This window comes from Dermacentor albipictus, chromosome 10, assembly GCF_038994185.2.
Source record: "Dermacentor albipictus isolate Rhodes 1998 colony chromosome 10, USDA_Dalb.pri_finalv2, whole genome shotgun sequence".
Lineage (NCBI taxonomy): Eukaryota > Metazoa > Arthropoda > Arachnida > Ixodida > Ixodidae > Dermacentor > Dermacentor albipictus.
Window position 1 is genome coordinate 51418935 of NC_091830.1, and position 23652 is coordinate 51442586.

The window sequence follows — 23652 nt, forward strand, 5'->3', positions numbered from 1 at the left end:
AATGGTGAGGGAAACCCATCAGAGCGCTTGCATAATATATATGTATGTACAGAATAGGTTTCGGTCGGAATGGGCCGCGGAGGTCCCGGCGAGAGGGTAACGATGATGCATCGCGGCTCCGGTCCGCGCGGACTCGGTCGGCGCAACGACCCTCGCACCGGCCCGGCCTGCCGAGAAAGTTGAACCACCCCTTTTTTGGGGGCTTCTTTTTGGGCAGGACACCTGCATGCGCGCCTATTGCAGCTCCGTGCCCCGTCGCTTCGAAATGCGTTAACCAAGCGCTCCCCCATCCGCCTGCCCACCGCTCGCCACAGTCATTTTCCACGTATACTTCTAGGTACGCGCAAGAACTTCGCGGGGGCTGCCCGTTGTCCTGCGGGACCACGAGACACATCCTTTCTTTACGTGTTCGCTTTCGGAGGAGGGGGGAGTGGACACCCTTCCAGAAGTGAAACGCCACGAAGCCACGCATTCCGGTTCCTTGTCACGCTCCGCTGTCCCGCCTCTCCCTTTTTCCCTTTCCACTTTCGTTTACTGTTTTCTTTTTTTTTTTCTCGACTTTTTTTCTTGTCAGCAGACGTCCGACGACGCCCTCCCTGAGTTGCCCGGCCGGCGCAGCCGATGGGCCGATGTTTGCAGCACCGGCGTGTTTTGGAAATAACCCGGCGACGGATGCAAGCACTCTGCCGTCGCCGGTTCTTCTTCGCCTCCGAAAAGATTCTGGGATCGACGACACCGTGCCGTGCTCAACGACAAGGCAAGGACGTTCGGGTGGTTGGCTCCGGTAAATTTTTTTTTTGCCAGCCGGAAGGAATGCGCGGGACGAACAGCGGGAGACATTTCACTTCTGTCACGATGCGTTTGCGCGGTGAAGAGTGAAAATATACATCCGAGCCAAGTTTGACTTCGCCGAAGGAACTACGGTGATTGCTTAGTTCGTTTGTGCTCGAAGATACACCTGCCGGAGGTTTTTTTTTTTCAGCCATTCGTTTTCCTTCGCACAGGATTCGTCATCGGACCGCTGACGTTATCACGCCCTGGTGCACGTGCAACTTCTTCGAAACCGGTACAGCGGTGCTCAAGGTTTCTGGTGGTCGACGTTGCTGGACCAACGTCGGTGCAGTTCACATTTGACCCGCTTCGTGGCGTTGAATTCCAGCTGATCTAAGCGAGCAAAACAAAGTGCAACACGTGCCTTCTTTTAGACATCAACACCCTCGTGATCGGATGCCATATCTCTTTTTTTTTTTTTCGTCCCATTGTGATAACTTCCGCAGTCCCTGACGCTTCCATGGTGTGCGTTGTCTTGCGAACAGGCGACCGCTGATCGAGATAGCCAGAAGCAGATTCTTTAGCGCTTTGCTCGTTGGTCCCTTCGTTCGCGAGTTCGTACGGCAGTGCTTCGGATGGACGAAAAACGTGCGTGGTGTCTTTGCGTGAAAAGTTCGATTCTATGAAGAACAGACGGCATCGAGCAGACGACCGAAGAGCGTGCGGTACGGAAGGTTGCGTTACAGGATCCAATGGAGGTCTGCCCGCCTGCCATGTGGAATGCGGAATCGCTACGACCCTGTGCGGCGCCGCTGACAGTGCGACGAAGATGAGGTGATAAGAGCGCCTTGAACTTCCTGACGTCACCCCGCGACCTAATCGGCGCCGCAATGGCTTCCGGATCTGCTCTGGTGGTGCACTCTGACGGTTCTCAATTGTGGATTGTTCGCGTTCTCACGGGGATATCAGCGGTAGCGTTGGCGCTACTCGTCGCTCTCGATACAGCTATCTGCGCACCGCATAGACAGCGTCTCAAAGGTAAGTACGTGCTGCTTTGTTTTTATGCAATTAGCATTATTTGTCTACTTCGGGTAACTTGAGTCTATCTATATATCCCCTTGCGCCAACCGACTGACCCAAGTAGTCTGCTAGCACGGGCCACTGAACATCTATCTGCTTGTGGTCGTGTGTTACCATTGTAATCGTTCCATCGTTTCCACCCGATTACCGTCATGAAGCCGTCGTCACGTGGTCGTACTCATATAGTCGTCGTTATCCTTTTGTCGTGACGCAGTCATCGTGCCATCTCCATCATTTCAGAAACGTCATCCAACTGCCATGCCATATCGTCAACCCGCTTTCGTCGTTCCATCGACGTGCTTCCTTTTTCGTCATTCCATCGCAATCATGCCGTCGTCATTCAATCGTGATTCAGGCCCCCGTTGTCATACGTTCGCTGTCAAACCGTTGTCATGATGCCGACGTTCCGTGGTCGTGATTCTAGCTTCGTCATCCGATTCACGTCACACAGTAGTCGTCGAATAGTCGTCATACAGTCGTCGTGCCATCTTCATCGTGTGGTCGTGATTCTAGCTTCGTCATCCAATTCACGTCACACAGTAGTCGTGTCATCTTCATCATGCGGTCGTGATTCTAGCTTCGTCATCCGATTCACGTCGCACAGTAGTCGTCGAATAGTCGTCATACAGTCGTCGTGCCACCATCATCACGTGGTTGTCGTTCCCCAATTGTCATCGTGCGGTCATCCTCACTCTGTCATAGTTATGCCATCGTCATCACTTTTATAATTGGTCTTGCGTTGCGATCATGCCGCCGTCTTTATGCCACCTTCTTCGTTCCATCAACGTCATTTCACCTTCTTCATTCCATCTTCGTCAACGTTTCGCCTTCGTACAGTCGTCGCCATGCCCGTAGACCCTGGCGAGCGATTGTCATAGCAAAGTGGGGCGATCCCCGACACAGGGCGTGTCGCATATTGCCGAAACAATTAAAATCTGAGAATGACTACAGATTCTAAATAAATGTATTTCGGCAATACGGTGTTTCGCTACATTGCTTGAATGCTAATCGCATTAACGTCGACAGTTATCGTGACATGTATTCAACTGAATTTTTGGTTCAGATTTCTTTATCGTCTCCCGGGGAAAAAATAAAAGGAGCCATATCTGGGAGTGATGAGCCGATGAGGTGCTTCCAAAAGCACTAAAGTTACAAACTAGTGAAGCCCTAAAAATATAAAAGTATATAATCTCAAGTGAGAGCACAGCACAGACAACTATATTTATTACCGGTTGCACTTCAACGTATAATGGTTGAATAAAGAGCAAAGCAGATATGTAAAAATGACGAGAAGAATATTAGCTGAACGTTCTGTATGATCCAAGAGAGAAATAAACATTGCAAGATTTTTGCAAGAAAATTCCTTTGTGACTGCGGCACTTGCAAGCAGGTTTCCACGTGAAATTTAATGGAAAGCCTTTCTTTTATTTTCAACACTGCTAACGGACGCACTTCAGCCAAACGAATCATGAGCACCGAGCAAGTACACGATAGCAGTTTCAAGTGATTTGCATGAGCACTTACAAGACATTTTTTCAACTTGTAGTTACCTTGATTTTGTGTTCTTTTTGTAACCCATGGTGGTAGTCCTGCGGCTCTGTAGTCGCTCGTCTGACTGTCCATTCGGTGCAAGCATTTAAAAAAAAAAAAATCCAGGTGGTTAAAGTCAATCTGGCGCCCTTCTCCCTCCCCCCTCTCTCATCCCGCTACGGCGTGCCTCATAATCAGATCCTTGTTCTGGCACGGGAAACCCAGACATTAACTGATCAAACAAATCAACGTCACACGAAGTTCCACACCCCCGAATTCTTTCAAAATACACTGGCACGCATCGCAGTGCCCCGAGGGATTCGTTGCCACTCCTGTTGATACGAACCGCAGTTTCAGCTTCTCTACCCAGGAGGGCGGTGCATCATGTCGTCACGATTTACTAGCTCCCTCTGTTCCAGAGGATCGCTGCCCATAAACGCGAGCGCAGCGTGAAGAAACGCGAGTGGTAGTCTCGTTTATTTCGCCTTTTCTTTTTTTTCTTTACAAGCATCATACGTAGCCTTGTTGCTACGCGATGTCAGTAAATGTAGCTTTGTTTCATGACATCACGGTAACGTCAATGACCTAACGCCCGGTCCGGCATTGCGAGAATATGTTCGTAGTAAATTGAAAGATAATGAAAGTGGTTCCTAATATTCAAGGAGTATACTGACATAATATTTCGACTGGTGACCATTATTTTTTCTTGTGCGATGAGGGAAAGTTCTGTAGCCCTTCGTGTTGGGACGTTATTTGTACTCATTGGCGTTCTTTTTCTGTTTTGTCTTCCTGTGTGTGCGTGCGTGCGTGCGTGCATGTGTGTCGTCAATTGAGGTACGTACTCCAGACGCTCTGCCGTTACGAATGGAACGAGCTTTTCTCCGGCGGCGGCTTCCTAGTACCCCGAAACGCTTCTCAAGTTTACAATCTTTGGTCGGGCCTGCGGATGGGATGGAATGATGGCTGGGGGAGAGCTGGGAGAGGAGCGCACGGAGGCTGAACAACTTGGAGGAGCTAATATTATAAGATGATATTATACCGGACCCTCTGACGAGATCTTGACACGTATAACTGTAACTAGAAAAATAAAGGACAGTATATACATCAAAGGGCAGTGCTTTCCTGAACGACCACCGGCTACACCAACGGCCAAGTAATAAACAATCCGCCAAGCCTTAGAAAAAAACACTGCCAAGCTTCGCAGTGTCCTTTTTTGATTTTAATATAATCAGCTTTTTCTACAGCCAGCTTCGGTTTCTTTCCTACTGTGTCCTGATTGGGGCAGAATGTGGTCACGTGGCAGCAGAACATCGTGACGTGTTGACACCAACTCCGACTCGCTTGTCGCATTCTATGATGCTTCTTGTTGTGAGGACCGACGCAGGAGCAGAGCAGATGACCGCGGGCCTTCTTGAAATTAGTTCCTTTTTTTTTGCAGGTCTGGAATCGGTTATCAATCTCTCGCGTGAGCTGCTTCAAATCTGGTGTTATAGGATAAGTCGCCTGACTCTTTCTGTTTGAAAAGTTGGGTCTAATCTTCAAAATTACATGTTGAGTTATTTCCTCGGGTCATCTTATAATGGATGCCTTTATGGTAGACTCAATTCGCACGAAATTTGCGCTTGCAAGAATGGGCAGGTGGCAGCGCCTGCGCAAACTGAGCCCCCGCATGGGTCCAGGTTTGCTCTAAACCCCAGCGGCGAGAGTCTGGCTAGGAAAAATAAAACAAAAAAGAAAGCCTTACCAAAGCTATGCAGATCCAATTCACTGCGGGAATCGATCTAAGCGAAGCTTTCTGTGCTGTTTGTGTTCATTGACGATATTTGGAGGTAGTTTTGACGGCATACGACAGTCGCGATGTGGTGTTAAATGTTACGTTGCGTGTACCACTTTGCTTTTATCCACGTAGTGCACGGAGAGCGCACAGCGAGTCGTGTTTGCTCGAGGCGTTGTTGTGCGCCATTGTTCGTGGCCTACCCGAACGTTGGCAATGTCACCTTCCCTCACACGGCCGCATTATTACATCGTGCCTGTAAGAGAGGGAGACAAATCGTTGTTATTGAAGCCTTAGGATAAATAGGTGTTACCACGTCCCGTGCCCGACAGACCAGCGCCCGCTGCCCCTCCCCCCCCCCCCCCCACCCCACTCCTTTGCGCAGCACGGCGTCCAAGTGTTGCAGGGTTCGGGCATCGGGACTGAAGTGTTGATTTGCTGGACTGGCGCTTGCGTATCGTCACCTTGACACCGCAGTTACGTCTGAACACCCTGGGTCAGTTGTCCATATGGACAAACTTGCACGGTGTTTATTTTTTCAGAAATAACAGGAACGCACCCCGTACCCTTCTTCGAATTATTATTATTATTATTATTATTATTATTATTATTATTATTATTATTATTATTATTATTATTATTATTATTGCAGTTTGTCCGCAACTGTCGCCATGTCTGGTAGTAGCGTTTTTTTTTTATTGAAGAGACCCCAAACGGAGGATGCTTGCTTTCTGACAACGCCGATCTCTTGTCCCGCGATCCTTCCATGTGCGCAAGCTGCCATGGGCGAAGAGGGGCGAGGCTGTCATTCACCCGTTTTGTTGCGGCATCGGCTTTGCGCGTTCTCCGTCTCCTCTTTCCGCCATTATATCTCCCCTCTGGGCTCTTGCGCGTGAGTACAAAGGTAAGCGTTGCAGCTTCTGCAATGCTTTCGCGGTGGGGGAGGGGGGAGGAGGGGGGGTCACGCGTAATTATAGCCTTCCAGAAGACATTGTGTCGACGGCCCGGGGAATTCCAGAGGGCACAGTGTTGACGTCCATGGAGTTCATTGGAAAGGTGTCGTAGGCACCTCTCCCGCGACGCTGCCCTGCACAATAGACACGTTCTCAACCAACCCCCCATGCGGCGTGCAAGACAGCAACAGCAGCAGTCGAAAGGTCGAAGGAAAGAGTGAAAGAAGGCTTCGCTTTAAGAACCGCCCTTGATACGATGTGGCTGTTATCTCTCTGTGCACTTATACTAATATTTATGCTTGTATTATACACCAATTTTGCCTCTTTTGTTATTGGTGCGCCGGATCTACATTCCTTGTGTGAATGTATGTAATTTTAAACAAACTTGCGCTCCTAATTTTAAATAAAGAAGGAGAATATGCTGCTGACTGTAATCATGATCACGCTGATGGTACCATGATAGCTTGATCTTTTTGTACACGAGCGTTGTCTCCTTTACTTTCGTGCGCACTTTGAAATATGCGCGTTTCAAGTTTGAGCTCCTTCTGATTCGTGTTTGCCAAATAAAGTTTATTTTTCTAGCTGCAAGACCCAGTTAGACACTAAAAACGTTTTTACAAACATACATAGTCCCTACTGCTTTCGATATAGTGTACATTACAGGAGCTTTACATAAAATGCCCTGTCAGAAATTTTTAAACCTGCCGTTGCTTCTGTGGGCGTTTTCGTGTTAGCTGTACTATACCTGTGTTAGTTCTTTTGGCCAAATTTAAAGTGCCTACTGTTCTATTGTAATGTCATTTGATATGCTGCCTAAGCAATGGCTAGAGTCCCATAGTTTTTGGTCTCTGGGAGCCTAGCTTGCAGAAAATTTATCCTATGCATTTACATTGTTACTTTTGCTAACTAAGTTTGAAAATTCTGAACCATTAGCTCGGGGCCAACTCCTATTGCCCTCTTTACAAGTAAAACGCAGAAAGGCGTTGATGAAATGATCGCCGAGTCGACTTGAGTGATATTTGTTGCATTTCAGAAAGGAAAGTAAACTCTAGGAACTCTAAGAAAGATAATTTTGATTTGGGACCTAGATTGTTTACCTAAAAAATAACTAAATTATTATGTTTGAAAGAGCGTAAAAGCACGAAGTTTACAGATTATAATTTTTCACCATAAATTGATATCGCAGTTTCGTAAACTGTATACGTTAGAGAATCTCAACCGGACAAATCTGATGCATGAGCTTAAGGCTTGCAGCCTACATTGTTGCAACGTTTGGTGGGCGTGGCAGTAGTCCTGCTCACAAATTAGTGGTCCCCTTCAAACCGGTGCATAATACACGATATTTGTCCGTTTTATGTGTATTATTACGCGCAGTTTACAGCATTGTGGGAAAGACTGTTTACTGTCTTCATTACCAAGTTATTATGGTTGTAATTGATACTGGAATTCTTTTCTGTGGTATTGCAGTCCTCATGGATTATTGAAAAAAAAACAGTGAGAGCAGCAATTAAAACAATGCTGGCTATTGCCACTAATTTTTTAACTTCTTTTAAGTGGAGCAAACCTCATCTACACTGGTTACCGAGAAAAACGATTTCTCCGTTGCCAAGTATTCAGAGACGAGCTCCCGAGCTATAGCTTCCGCGTAAAGGCAAGCTAAAGAGAACAGTGCTCTCACCTGTATTATTGAATTACCGTTCTAAGTACAACTCTGGGCCGTCCAGCGAGCCGAGGAAGCCGCTTCGAGGCAAGGTCTCGGAACCGCGTCCGCGGCGGGTGCCCAGGCCCACTAAAGAGACGCCGGACTCAAACCTTGTCGATTTGAAAATAGTTTACGCTCCTTCTACAATACCAAAAACGTCATACCCACCGCAACATTAGGCTTGGTAAGCCAGAAAAAGCGCCAAAGGAGAACACGGGCCGTCGACACCGCCCTGAACGTCCCGCACAAGATCACCACGACACCGTAGATGTCAGCGGCCTCTGCTCAGGCTATAATCCATTGTTTTTCGGTAAAAATTGACTACATCGTGCTATGAAGCAGGCAAAGATTGAACGTGGCACATATTTTGGAACGTTTAACGAACCAATGGGAGCTTGCTACGCACACCTGACGCTTCCCTACGCGCCGCGGTATTGAAGAAGTCGGGAAGGAAAAAATCGCTTTCGGATGCTAGTCGAGGGAGAAGGATGGACCAGGTACGCTGGCAGGGAAGCTTGCCTCTTGGCAGAATGGCAACGCGACGTTTCGATTTCTCCTTTCTCCGCGAATAACGAATCAATTTCTTTTTACTTTTTGCTTTAAGGCGTCCCTTATACGGCACCGTACAATTTACTGTGCAACCAACATTTGCAGTCCTGTTTGGTGTGGGGCCCTTTAAAGAAAAATACGGCCGCATATATGCAAATTGTTCTCACTGTTGGTTTATTTATGTCGCTACTGTCAGTTAGTCCCAGTAGGTTCTTTATGCGGTTCTTCAGTAAAGGTTTCAGATGCGAGTCAGCGTCGCGTCTGTGTTGGTCCCGTCTCTTAGTGCTGCTTTTCCAAACAGACGAAACACTTGTGGTTCATGTGATGCATTTAGCGTCTTTGCGCATTATGTCTTAATTAATTTTCTTGTGCTTTTCAGTGAGCCCGGACCTCATTACGAAGTCGTGGGACCCTTTCCCCGTGATGGGCTTTTTCGTGGACATGTGCCAGAGCGAGCTCAACCGCACGGGCCGTTGCATGTCGCTGCCCGACTGCCGCTTTTCGAGGGGCACGAGGGAGGGAGACTGCGCGGACGGATTCGGGGTCTGCTGCATCTGTGAGTTGTGACGCAAGTGTTCATGACGGCGCGCCTTTCTCCGGTGGCGTTGGGAAGTTCCTGACGCCTGCCCTCCCGACTAATGACACGTGATTCGAGTTAAAACCCCTTAAACTTCGTAAAGTAGCGACACTCTACTCCTGCGCCTTCACTCCTCCTCGCTTATCCTCTTTTTCACGCTCCTTCCTCGACCGTGGCGCCGCCTACACCGCTCGAGCGTGGCAACGGTGCCAACATGCGCTCCTCGCCACTCCGTAGACGCTTCTCGAGCGAAAATGGCGCTGAAGCACGGCGCGAGGGCCCACGTGATGCTATTAGGCCAATAGCGACGCGGCGTCGGCCTCGGCCAGAGCACGCGAGGAGGAGGTGGCGTTCTTCAAAGCGTGGCGCTACATTACGAAGTTTAAGGGGCTTTAATTCGAATGACAGGAAAGTGTTCTTTAGTCTAGTTGACCTGAAAAGGAAAGCGTGAAGTTGGGCAGGCACAGTAATTCGTGGGGCAGATAAACAGGCAGAATGTTTTAGAGTCGCAGAATGGGTGCCATTAGAAGGAAAGCGCAGTCGAGGACGGCCGAGAAAATGGCGCGATGAGATTAGAAAATTTGCAGGCATTGGGTGGGCGGTCGAACGCATGCTTTATGCTCTTCTATAGCTTGCTTCTTTTTTTCTTTCTTTGTATCACCAGTCACGTGGTTTTCTCTTTGCGCTCCGATGATTCTTTAGCCGTGTTTGCCGTGTCTTCTGCTGCATTATACTTAGCAGTTACGTGTATTCAGACTGCTGTAGGAAGCGCATTCATTTTCTTCTGTGTGCTTCTGGCCATTTCTGCGGTTTTGCTTCTCATTCATTTTTATATATTCCGCTGCAGTCGCTTCCTGTTTGCGTCGCTGTCTCTCCCAATGTATAACATTATGCATTTATGTTCGCTACCCAGGTCATCTTTTCCTTGTTCATGTATCGTAATTGAGTATAGTCGTTTGTAAACCTTTTCTGAGACTTAAGGCGCCGTCGATACATGACTAATTATTTACGCATTGCCACGTTACCTGTCAATGATGTGTATTCTTTTTGTCAATTACTACGGCGTCCAGCTCTTACACAGATCCAACTCTAGGCGACCTTTGTAATCAGCATAACCACCTAGGTCTTCCATTGGAGCATTCATATCGCCTACTAATATCACCTGGCACGATTTTCTGAACTCATTAGGACTACTCCTAACGGAGGTAATGAATTATTTATTTTGATTTTTGCTATCATTACTTGCTCATAAGTAGGCTACTTACTTCCAGCCACGTTTGTTAAACCTTCTCATGCGCAGTTAACGCTCCTTACGTGTCTTTTTTACGATATTCCACTTCATACCTCGCCCAGTGAGCATGACTACGCCCGCGCCATTCTTTGACGCAGTCATTTTTTTTTTTTCGCACTCTTCCCGTATACAATTATCAATGACGAGCGGATGCTCCTGATCTCGCAGGCGCATTTAAGTTAAGCTCGCGTCCGAATTCCCGTTTATTGCAACCACTGCCCTTTCAATTTCACACTCCCTGCCTTTCAACCTTTGGGACTGCGCACGCCTCTATTTGCATTTCCTTGCTAACATTCCCGAGATTGGTGACCCCTTTGGCTATTATTCTTCGGGGTCCCTGCCCTCAGTCTCTGCCGCCGCTTCATGTGGTAGCCACTTCGCAACCGTCACTGACGTTTCCGTTAGTGATTTCCGTTCCGGCTGGCGATTTTGGATTCCTGTGCTTTCGTCCCCTCTTCGAAGCCAGCACTCTTCGCGGTACTCGCAACGAAGCGTCCACGTACTACAGCTCGACGGCAGTGTTGGCCCTGAACTTATTGCATGCTTTGGCTAGCTTATCTTCGACTGTACCCTCGTTTGCTTCTACTCGTACTTGAGTTCGTCTTCTAGCTTCCCAACCTGCTTCGCTAACATATCCTTTCCGGCTCTACAGATGGTTTAATTGCAGATCCTACAGACGAAACCTGCCCCATCTGCCTCGCCTACTCATTTAAACTGTGCTTCTTCCAAAGGGCAGGGTTGCCAGCACTCCGTACAACGTGTGCCAAATCATCTCTTCTCACTAGCTACCTTGTTCTAACACTACCGCGTGAAAATATCACTACTAGTAAAATACTATTTCTGACATCGATCTCTATCTAAAGCAAAACACAAAGAAGCCTCGAAGCATTAAATTAATGCCTGTCTGCTTGCTTAACCCGACGCCTTCTGCTACGCTAAGACTGTTGTTGTTGTCGCTGTTGTCGCCTTCAACTTATGGGTACACCTGGGTATACCGGGTTACCTCACCGGTAACGCGGTATACCCAGGTATACCGGGTTACCTCTCAGGTAACCCGGTATACCGCGTACGGTATACCGGGCTAAGACGTTCTACCCTATGGTCACGTTGCGCGCGCCTCTTTCCCACCAGACGAAGCGCGGAACAACGTGGAGACGACGCTGTCCAACAACTCGTACTTCGTCCAGCCCCGGTTCCCTCAACCTTTCGCCGGCGGCGAGAACGTTTCGGTGACGGTGCTGCTGCCGGCGTCAACCTGCCAGCTGCGCCTGGAGCTCGAGGAGTTCCACCTTCTGCCGCCGGTAGCCGGACGCTGCCTCAACGACTCCCTGCGGGTCTTCGTCAACGGCAGCGACTCGTACGTGCCGGAGCTGTGCGGACACAACGCCGGACAACACGGTACACCGATCTCTATGGTCCTTGTGTTCAGATAATTTTGAGTGCTCTGCATACTTTTACTGTCCCTCGTGGTGACATGCCGTTTTGTATGACCCGTCACGGTGACTTAGTGGCTATGGCGTTGAGCTGCTAAGCACGAGGTCGCGCGGTTTGATTCCCTGACACGACGGCCGCATTTCTGCGGGAGACAGAAATACCGCGTACGCGTTAGGAAAAGTTGGGCTTCCACATGCGGTCATGAAAAGAGGCAAACGGACAACGCAAACGGTGTTTGCATTGTCCTTCCTTTCCTTTTGGGGGGGGGGGGAGGGGTTGTGCTCACGCCTATAACTTTTTTCCAGCATGAATCCCTGCCAGCTAACTGAACTTTCCGTTGTTCTACGTTCGTCTAGAAACACGTTAGAAAACCCAATGTGTTCGAAAGTATTGCTGAGCCCTCAACTACGGTGTTATTCACAGACACAGTTATGTCTGTATAGGACGTTAAACCCCTTCAATCAATCAGTCAGTCTTCCAGCGCGCCTCGTCCTCTCATATACTGTCGCCTGTTTCGCGATTCAGCTGGTAGTTTGCGACGCGTACACACCAAATGGCTCAGATTCGGGTAGCGCTTGAATGTAATACAGTTTTCAGGCTTCTATTAGCTAATAGTGGTGTTACAGGGGGTTGATCTATGGCGGGTGACGTGGTGATGGGCTCACAACCAACCGCAAAAAGTATTTGGTGCATGAAAGCCAATCGAATAGGCAAACTTGAAGGGTGCTTCTGCTTACTGTCTACTTTGACTGCTAAACGCACGGAGTCTTACTTGGCTAAAGCGGCTAAATTTTCATTTCAGAGGGGGCGATTTCACGTTTCATGTGATCGCGTTGTCCCATTTTCTTTGCGAGTTGTCCCAGTTTCCGGCCTTCGTCGGCACCAAGCAATTTTGATGTCGCTTGGCGTTGATAACACCAGCGCATTATTGAGGAGCTCTTCGGCGGTGAGCCCAACACTGAATTCTTCAAGAGCTTTACAACAGATAGACCGTCTGTCGGCCATGAAATCATCGGAAAAGAACAAGCGGCAGTATGTCCGCAACAGAAGAGAATGTTACCGCAGCTCATTAGCAGGTAGCCGTTATGCGACGTAACTTTTATCATACTGTAAAGCTTAATGATGAATTTCTCGTGTCACTCACATTTGGCGTGCCAGGGGTGGTGTGTGCCTTTGTTTTATTTCATTTCACGTCACGATAACTTTTTGACATTAGTGATTCTTTATGGGCTTTGCTGTGAACTTAAGTGTTTCAGCATGAGCCGAGACCGCTCATGCTTGCCACACGTCATGTGATTATCCCGCATCGGGCATTAGATGCATTTATTTTCATTATGGTAAGGTTAACGGCATACGTAGTGTGTTTCTTTCCTTCTGAGTGACTGTAGAATAATTATTTTCTGAGTCTTCCTCGTATTGATGTTGTACGCTCATTTAGTGTGGATTGTTTTGGCTTTCTTGGATAGAATTTTGTTCTGTCGGCATTTATAAACAATAGCACCATTTTACCAGGGGCTGAATTAAGTCTGAAATTACAGCGCCTGACTAGAAACAAAGCTCTTTTAATACATTTCCTCAGCGTGCGCCAACCGGCTTCCAAGCTCGGAGCCGAGTCTGGGTCCTGCACCTACGTACTGTCGCTCAACTTGCTCATTCGGGGATAAAATCCGCGTGGGCGCGTTATTCCTAAAGATCCCTGATGAATTTGTGAGTGGCTGTTCGTGAATTGTAATGCATGTAATGAGGAGGGAAGATAACCGATGGTCATTAACGGTTACGGACTGGATTCCGAGAGTAGGGAAGCGTAGCAGGGGGTGGCAGAAAGTTAGGTGGGCGGATGAGATTAAGAAGTTTGCAGGGACAACATGGCCACAATTAGCGCATAATAGGGGTAGTTGGAGAAGTATGGGAGAGGCCTTTGCCCTGCAGTGGGCGTAGCCATGATGATGATGATGAATTGACGCCTGTGGGTTTCCGCAGTGGTGATGCACTTCCCGGAGAACGACGAGCACAGCCTCCTATCCTTGAAAGTGTCCACCCCAAAAGCCGGCTTTGAGAGGCGGTGGTCAGTCCGAATCATTCTGTACAGCTGCGGCAGCAAGAAGTTGGGTAAGCTACTGTTTACTTATTCTTTTATTTACGCAATACTGGCAGACCTTGCTTTATGTCCAGGCAGGGAGGGCAGAGGTTACAGCCTTCAAAAACAATGCAAAGGCAGAGGAAAAATCATTAGAACAAAACATAAAATATAGTTTTCACAATATGCCACGTACATTAGACAAAATATACCATTAAGTATCTCTTCGAAGTCGTCAGCCGATAGCACGTTCACAGGTAAGGCAATGCACTCAGCGACAGTTTTAGGGGGGAAAAAAACTCGGTGTTAGTATGCGCGAAATATGTTCTGCGTGTTTCTAAAAAAAGTCGTACACAAGGGGCGAGAGAAATGCCTAGTTTGACTTGAATACTTGGCAGAGGAAGGAAAAGTGGGTAATCCTACGTCTTGTATGGAGAGGTCGGCGGTATGGTTGGCCCACATCTCACTCTTAAGTCTGTTTCACACGCGAACGATTTTGGGCCAGAAAGGGCGCCACGAGTGTCGCGTGAGCATAGACCTGTGCGCCGGTCAGAAATCGCAGGCGGCGGTGTGTGAATGGCGCGGGGGTCAACGAATCGGCAGCGGCGAGGCGCGGAAGAGGAGGAGGGGTAGAAGAGAGAGAGAGGAGCCCGTTGAATTTAGAAAAAGATATGCAAAAACAGGGGAATGTGGTTCGCTTCCTCTTTAATTTTTTTTTTCTGGAGAGCTGCATCGTCTTCGCTGCGAAGAGTTCGTCCCTTGAAAGGATCACATACTCCGGCGCCTTGTTCATTCACTTTACTTCTACATTTATTCATTTATTTGCGCGAGTAAAAATCAAAGGAATAAAGAGTACACACACACTGATGTATTCATCTATCCATTTATTTATCTATGCATAGTATAGTGAGACAACAGAAGCCAGAGAAAAAAAAAACGCCATTTATGGGATACTACGCATGCAGGCTTACTAGCAAAAAAAAAAAAACTATAACACTCTGCATACCTTAAAACAAGCACCACGTTATAGTCTCACGATTGTCGTATACATCGCCATGCCATAGTTGGCTCACTGTACTTCATGCGTTCGCCCACACCTCCTATCCGGAAGTTTCGTCGTCTTTGCAGCTCGGCAGAACACTACGACCTCTGCAAGGTTTGAGCTTAAATGCCACCGGTGGGGGGCCTGCTAAACACAACCCTTGCTGACATCGTAGTTATTGTGCGTAAAAACGAGCTTGTCGATGGTCGTGTTATGAAGGCTTGGCCCTGTTCGGCTGTACGACTATAGTCCTGCAATCGAAAGCTCACTCGGTGGGCGTTTGTTGCAGGCACACAGACACCTTTTTCGCGAGGCAGGCCTGGTGCGGCAGTTATGTTTGCATCGCGGACCAATACCCCGAGATGTCTGACGACTCTGAGCTCTTCGGTACGAAAAAGGATATGGCACTCCGACGCCGGCTGGCTATCCCATTCTGAACTGAATGAATGTCGCTTTGCGAGAATAGCGAGTGTGTAGCCGTTGTTGTCGTCGTCACGCGCAAGCGCTTTGTTACTGAACGTCTTTGGTGTTGACGTGCTTCTCAACTTAGCCTGTCCAGAACTCAACGATCGTCATTCTGTTCGTCTTAAGGTAGTTCTCCACCATGGTCAAGTTCTGTAACCCTGGATCCAGGAGGGCAGCAGTCACGCTGTGCTCATTTACTGGGAAACGGTGCTAAAATTTGCGGCGCATTCTTTCTTTCATGGACCTCGGCATTCGGCTGTCCTCGGTGCTTGTAGTGAGACACACACCTTTACTTCACTACGAAGCACTAGGAGCAAAAACGCCTTCCCGTCCTTTTCTTTGGGAAGGGTTTCCACAGACATGTGGAAGCCCTTAAGCAAATATGCAAGCTCCTGCTCCTCGTCCCACTGGGCGGCAACCAGCATCGCGTCGGCGAAGTGTGAAGCTATCTTAACAATAGCTCTACGGTTTTGCAGCAGGCTCTTGATCATGGCCAATATGTCGATCTCCAGCACTTCAACGACTTGAATCATCGAGAGAAATGACGTCTTGCACTCCTGATCAACGATAATTTCCAGTTGCTGAGCTCTGTAATGGGCGGCTCTGACTAGCACCCGACACTGCACTAGAAACTCGTATAGGCATGCGTTCCTGCGGAATCCATCAACAGTCACCAATAGTGAAGGGCGTCCCCCATGCACAAGTGATCACTGCCTGCCGACGCAACCACTATGTGCATGTTTGAGGCTGTGTCCATTACTGACTGTACATTCTTCTCTGTCATTTCGAACTTTTCGAGCCACTTGGAGTATTCTTCAAATATAGCTTTGCCTGTGTGGCGCTCCGTCATGTTCTGGGTACACAGCCTCAGGTTGCCCCACAAGAACTTGTGATGATGTGATAACTTTATTTGGAATCCGGCGATTGGGAGGCCTGGGGCCGCCTAGATGGCCACTGGGAGCTGCTGCTCCCGTGCGGCTTCCTTGGCTCGCTGGACGGCCCAAAGTTGGTCTTGGAGTTCTGAGCTGAGCAGCACGGCCAACCACCGCGCCCGTAGATTTTCTGGGGAGACTGCCATTCTATTTTGGTATATTTCACATCCCCACAACATGTGTTGAAGGGTTGAAGGCTCTAACAGACTTGCATAGCTTGCACATATCGCTCTCGTATATATCGGGGTAGAAAGTTTTTAGTTGCACGGGACTCGTATAAGTTTCTGTTTGTAGTCGCCTCCAAGTAACGGACTCAGCTCTGTTCAGTTTAGTGTGAGGCGGTGGTAATACTCGCCTCCGATTTTGATAGAATTTGGTAATATCACTAAATCTTGTTAATATATCCTTTTCCCTCCAGATTTCTCTGTGAAGGAAAAAGAAAAGCGCGCAAGGAATGTTATTGCAAAAACATGAGCAATTATATGGACACTGTAAGCGCTATTTTGCCGTCGCCGTGATGTTACGTGTAAAATCCAAGAGCGATAACACAGTCGCCGCGCGTCGTATGCTGTATGTGCGAGTGAAAGCACGCGATGGAAGCCAACATTATATGCTGAACAATCGCGGCTCAATCTGGCGCACGCAAAGGAAGCAAGCAGGGAGCAAGCGCGCCGTGTTCCGTCGCGCGGGAGGTCTTGGGGGGACGGGAGGGAGGGGAAGGGGCGCCGCTGCGCTCCCTCAGCAACTGCGCATTTCGCGACCAGCCGCAAGCGGAACTAGTCGACGATCGCGACTCAACCTCGGGTGCCAATTTGATCCTTTTCGGGGCCATCCCGTGGGCGCTGCCATGTTTGATCACGTGATGACGGGTTCATTGCTTGCCTAAGCTGCCTACGTTGCCTCCGCGTTTACAGCAAACTGCTCCGCGAAAAAGGTCAATGTGGAGGAAAGCGCGTGGGCAGTGCGGGAGGAAGGGAGAGGGGGGGGCGGGGCGGCTTGGACTCCGCCAAGTGCGTACTTTGGACGGTCGCGCACAGCCTTTCCGGAGCGGCTGCTCCGGAAAGGCAATGATGCCGGGTTCGAGTCCCGGGCCAGGACGAATTTTTCTTCAACAGCGAGGCTTTTCTTTCGAAGAACCCGTACGGGTTTCCCTTTGTAGCAATTGCTACGATTGGGTGGATGTCTCATTTTCCCTTAATTAATAGTTTATCTTTGCCCCAGACCTCGTACCGCTCAAGTCTGGCTATCTATTCAAGATTTGTCCTGTGTCTTCCAAGGAACTTGAACCACGGCCTAGCCTCTTGAGTGTTCCTATAACCGGTTTGCAAAACATTAATGGCAAAACAACTCAGCGCCCCACATTTCTGCCCGCTATGTTAAACGTATAGTCCCAGCGTAGTGTCATGCAATGTGCGAGCTTGCTCGATTAAGACGACTGATCAGTAAGTAGCATTCCGCGCCGTCAGTGGCGCTACTTGTTCCGTTTGAAGCAGCAGCGCCCGAGGCGCATAACACGTGTGCGGAAGTTTTCGCTCCCTAGTCCGGGATAACGTAAAGCTATTCCAATCTGTACCTATTCAAGATTTGGAATAAAAATGGGTTGGAACAGTTTTACGTTAAGCCGGCCCTGCAGTTTTTTCTTAATTGCCACAGAAGGTGACCTGCGTTCCGCCTGCGACTTCTCGCAACACCGGCGACAGCCCAGGTTCTAGAGCCTGGCAATGGATGGGCCTATGGTTGCGTTTTCCAGCTAGGAATAATGTTCGGGAATTAAAAGGCTGAAAATCCCGGTGGAGGGCATGCGAAGCACCGAATGAGGAGCATGCACCCCTTGTGGCACTGCTAGAGTTGCGGATTACAATGCTGTGGTAACCAGTAAAACTTCCATGGCTGTTACCAATGAACAAACGTTTTTAACACGCATTCCATTGAAGGTTACCGCATTAGGCAGATTTTAGTGCTGTTTACGGACGTACGTACGCAACGGCGTTGCGTACGTAAGATCGCTACGTTGTGCAAAGTGCGCATGTGCACAACGCGACACGAACGGTGCGTGATGCGTACGCGGCCGTTGCGTACGCACGCATCCGATTCTTGCGTGCGTACGTAGGGAGCCTTGCGTGCGGCGCTCGTGGTTCTCGTTTGTTCGGGAAAGCGCGAGAAAAAGGAGTTTCGCAAAACGGCAGCGTCAAAGGCGACCAGTGGAAGGCTGTACTTTTCAACGGCCTACGATTTGGCTTTGCTGAACGCGCAGAAGCCATTCCCGCAACCTGCGCGGTGGGAACGCATAGCAAAAATAGGAAATTTGTTTTCGAGAAAGCGCTCAGTGTGGGACTGCTTGCGCGAAAGGCTCGACCTGCTTATGGTGCAGTTCGTCGCAAATGACCGTGCCAGCCTCAGAAAGTAAGAACTCGGTTTTTATTTTTCTCGATATGATACGTGTATTTCATCCGTATTACAGGTAGAGTCTCTTAAAGGCCTAAACATAGTTCGACGAAGCGGGAACGCGCCCACACGTTACGTCACGTTAGCGAGATCAGCAGCGCCTTGTTCGACCGACGGTTCGACGTACTGGCGGACGCGGCCAATGCGCTCCGACGCGCCCGGCGTCTAGCGCTCGCCCTCTTACGTACATAGGCATTTCGCAGTACTAAAAGCACTAACGCGACACGCGCTCATGCGTTCCGGAAAGCACTTGCGCGCTGCGTACGTATCGTCATGACGCAGTACTAAAACTGTCTCATACGTACTTCGCTACAGAATTGCGTCAGCCGCGGGACACCGCGCTCTATTAGCCTACGAGAGAAAGATAGCATTAATGTTCGAAAGTGGAGAGATCAGAAGGAGGAGGAGGAGGAAAGAAGCCAGGGATGTTAACCAGAAGTGCGTCCGGTTGGTCACCTTACGCTGGACCGGGAAAAGGGAGGAATAGAAAGCTTGGGGAGATAAAGAGAGGTCAGCGATTGAGTATAACTATGGACCAAGAGTACAACACGAGCGAGGGGGACTATTTGAAGGAGATTTCAAATTGGCGTTCCCTAATCAACGCCTTTCTCCCCCCGTCTCCGCAGCTCAACCCGGTTGCCTGCAGCACCACGGCGGCTGCAGGGGCTCCTTCCGGAGCTTCGCGTTCACCGAGGAGGCACTGCACTTCGTGCGCGCCCTCAACTACGCCGTCTGCATCGCGCGCCCCAGTTGGCTGCAGGCCATATCGCTCAAAATACGCACCGTGTCTCGGTACTCACCGACCGCGGCGACCCGCCGTGGCGGCAACGGTAACAACAACGGCGGCGGTGCTGCTCAGGAGTGCCGTAGCAACTTCATCCAGCTGCCGCCGGGATACGACAGCCGGCGCGGTCTGGCCGCGCCCGTGAGGATCTGTGGCGGAAACCAAACGGTCGTACTACACAGTGAGTAGCTGCCGAATGATGCGTCTTGTGTATCTCAGATGATTCGAAATATTCGTAGTCAAATGCAGGGTTAAAACGTGGCCCTACCGGAGAGGTTGGAAGCATTTACGCCTCCGGGTACTGTATAGTTTCCGCAGAGCCTTTGCACTCTCCCACTAGATATTTTCGAAGGCCCATTGTTGAATCTGCTAACAGAGGCCTACGCTCAACATTGAACGCGCACACCCGTACCAGCGAGTGGAGCAATGACAGGAGGCGCCAATCCCGTAGCGGCATGCGAGCGAGAGTGTGGCACAGAGCGCGCATGCGCGTGCAGAAAGGAGGGGTCGAGTTAACAGGGGCCAGCGAGCGGGCTCATGGAGGCGCGGACGCATCGGCGGCAAAATCTGTGACCTTGGACCTCGTGTTTGACATTGGCTCCGACTATAAGGCAAAGGAATATTATATAAGAAGTCACTAACCTCGCAGACAATTAAGTTCCTGCGCCAGTAGCAGTAGAAGAAGAAGAAGTAAAGTAGTTGTAAAGTAGTAGTAAAGTAGTAGTAAAGTAGTAGTAGTAGTAAAGTACTAGTAGAAAACGTACAAAATATGACAAACGGTAGTCAAGCTGGTCGGGGCCCCTAGTCTAGGGTTCCGCTGGCGTGAGCTCTTCGGCTTGCCTGGAGTGACAATACTATTTACGCTGGAGCCGCCCACCGCCGCAAGCCGCACCGCACGCGTGCGGTCGTGCGAAAACTTGCACATATCGGACACTTTGCAAAAAATTTCGGTTTACATTGTGTACGGTTTACACTGTGTACGCAGGGAAATCGAAATTTGTGCGCAAGTGTTACATATGTGCAGCTTTTCGCAAGACCGCAAGCCTGTGGCGCGGCGATGGGCGGCTTGAGCGTAAACCGTCTCTATATATGGCAGCCCTCTGCAGTACGCATGAGCTTTAAATTGCGTTCTAAAAGAGCCAAAGATTGAACTTGACAAGTTTCAAGAATAATTACTGGGCCACAACGACCCAATACACAAAGGCAGTTTGAAATCCTTGACGTCACAGTGACGTCTATGGTGTTAGCGCGATCTTTAAGAAAATTGACCCTGGTTATCTCTCCGTACGCTGAACGTGTAACCCCAGCATCAACGAAAAAGAAGCGTTTTCACAGAACACCTTATAAGTGTAAACTATTTTTGGTGTCTTTATCCAGTGTACATTAAAGAATCTGCTTTTCGAAGCAATAGCTTTCTTTGGCTTGTTATCCTTGTTCCTGTGGCTAGCGGCCAGAATTTTTCTTCGGTAGAATGAGAAGTGGTCAGGGCCTCAAGGAGGGGCAGAGAGCTGCCATGGAAGCGGAGCAGAAACGATATCGATGCAAGGGTCGGTCACCGGGGGAGAGGGAAAGGCTCTGGTGCCTTCGCACTTTGCTGATGGGTCGGAGAGGCGCTGGCGACACGCCAGAGGTAAAGCTCATTGATTGAGAGTCCGACGCCTCGTGCAGTGTGTTGCTGCGATGAATGTAACAGAAACCGAACTAATGTTGGAAAACCGTCGCGAGGCTCGTCTTCACTGGAAGGCCGCCATAACCGCCGATGAACGAGCAGAAACGATATCGTTGCCAGGGTTACCAACGATGTGCCGACGCCATGACGGTAGAGCGGTAGGGTTAACCGAGCCGCCGAATATTTTCTTTTCGGATAATTCAGTAGGTTCAAAAAAGCTGTTTGTTCACATTAGCAATCATATTCGCTGGTGTCTGCGTAATGTTTTAGCTGACGTTGTTTTGTGGATGCCAATAAGCAGTTTTCAAAGATGTGCTAACGAGTACTTTCCCCGCTGTTTCAGTGTCCGTCCAAGGCCCCCTCGTATTCTACATCGTCAGCAGCGACAACTCCGACCAACGGACACAGTTCCGGGTGGACTACAGCCTGTACCCTTGCTCCGACACCCCGACATGAACGATTCTCTCAAGCCCTGCTCAATCTTATCACGTCGTGGATTCAACACATGCCACCCACTTGCAGATAAATCTGCGTTGTATCTGCGTCCAACACCGATACCCCGGACATGAAAAAAACAGCTAGAACTCAGGCGAAAGTGAGGGGTGGTGGAAAATGCAACCCTATATAGCACACGTCTCGTTGCGCCGCTGGTGCTCTAAAAAGCAATGCGACGCTTCATAGGGTTCGCGCGACGATGACGTGCTTTATTTGCTGCAGCTGCCTCATCTATTACGGAATCTCTCGTACTTTGGGCCAAATTGCGCGTGGCAGATTTGTTACAGTGTGAAAGTCATTAGCTTTCTTCTAAAAAAATCCAGCAGCAAATGGAAATTCTCCGAGTATGAATCTGTCATGTTGCTGCAAGCTTCACGATCGAGCTAACGGTGAAATTCACTCGAAAAAAAAAAAAACACATTGTGTATGTGTTCGTGCGAGGGACTACTTTCGTTTGTACCTTTCGTTGGCAGGGAGCGTACAACCGAACGCATGGAAACGAAGCCATTTGTCACCTGACGCAAGTGTTCTATATGGCCTTGTGCCTTTAAGATTACGCGGCATCGCACTGGCAAGCTGATGTGATATTACTGCTATTACTTAATGCCCTCATTTCCCAACACTGTTTCATCGAGGAGGGTCGAAAGAACGCTATGCCCAGTGAAACTCTGGTGAAAAACAGTATTGTCGGTTACTTAAGGTCCTGTTTTCTTGGGGAGAGCCCCATTTTAGTGGCGAACGTCGCATGGAGATGCATAATAAAATGTCACTTTTGCTCAACAATGTTTTTTGCCCAGCACAGTTTAAGTCGTCTGTTGCCCGCCTTATTCGCCTTCACCGACAGCTAGAAATAACAAACTCTCGAAAAGGGATGTCAACCAAGCGGACCGCCGGGGACCCGTGGTGACCGACGTGTCGTGCACATGCAGCTGGAATATGCGTGATCTTCTATGAGGAAAAGACAAATAATCACTGGCGCATACAGCGTTGACTCTCAACTGAAATATTTATCGGTGCTACACGGAGTGTCAGTAGCAGAGCAATTAAACCTATGAAGGAAAAAGAAAGTGAAGAAAAAAAGGTAACTGACATAGCGAGGAGAAATCTATAAACGATATAGATTGACATGTAGAAGATGCACTACGCAAGGAGAGGTGGACCGAAATAACGAAGAGGAGATTAACACAGTGCCTGTATAAGAGGGTCAAGTGTTGGAAGCATATGCCAATAAACTCTGATGGCAAAAAAAGAAGACCTGCTCCAAAACATGTAAAGAAACGTATAAAGATACGCGACGACAACAAAGGTCTTGATCAGGTTCGTCGGGCGAGGAAATTTCCATTCATACGATAGCGGAACTCGGGGATGGCCAGGCGGAAGTTTATAGAGCGCAATATTAGTCGCTTCAACAATTTCTCTCGTTAACTGGCCGTTCTTCTTCTGACAATAATGGAATATTAAGTAAACATTTGGAGCACGCTTAAGCTTCGCCTTTAAGAGTGCAACACGGCAGCATACGCAGATCCCTGGCTGCTTCTCACGCTTCCGGCAAACTTGAGCTTATACGTAACCGTAATGTTTACCGGAAAACGCTGGCGGCGAAGCCTATGCACGAAGGGGGCGAGCTTTCTGGTAGAAACGCGGCCTCTTGCGTGAGCCGATCGTGTGTTATTGTTTCGCACTTTTGATTTTTCAGTCTGAGAATATTTAACCTAAAAGGCATGCACTGCAGGTATTTTGTTTCGTGGCACTTGTTTGTGGGCTGCCATTATGATAATTCCGAGGAATAACTTTGTAAAGCACGTCAGACAAGGTGTGAACAATCATAGTGTTAGAAAAACAACTTTAGTGAGTATGTGCATGGTTCGCGATAATTTTCACAGCCCCGTACGACGGCGCCGACGACTACGCCGCCACCAGATTTTCTGCGACATGGGGCCCTTAACGCTGTCGCGTTAAAGAAAACTTGGCTGACAGCCTCAAAGGACCCCTCACTAGGCCGCATTGCAAATTTAGTTATAACCTGGAAGTTGTAAGCCACCGTCTATATATACCTAAAGAATTTTTCATATCGGTGAATTG

General features: G+C 48.9%; 1 protein-coding gene across 1 annotated transcript; it reads left to right on the top strand.

Moving 5' to 3' along the window:
* Window positions 1-65: 65 nt before the first annotated feature.
* LOC139050268 (uncharacterized) lies at window positions 66-22353 on the top strand. Its single transcript, XM_070526472.1, has 6 exons — window positions 66-1809; window positions 8739-8915; window positions 11359-11625; window positions 13642-13770; window positions 19249-19587; window positions 21419-22353. Exons 1-6 carry the CDS (start codon window positions 1662-1664, stop codon window positions 21529-21531), a joined length of 1173 nt encoding a protein of 390 aa, XP_070382573.1. The 5' UTR covers window positions 66-1661; the 3' UTR covers window positions 21532-22353.
* Window positions 22354-23652: the final 1299 nt, after the last annotated feature.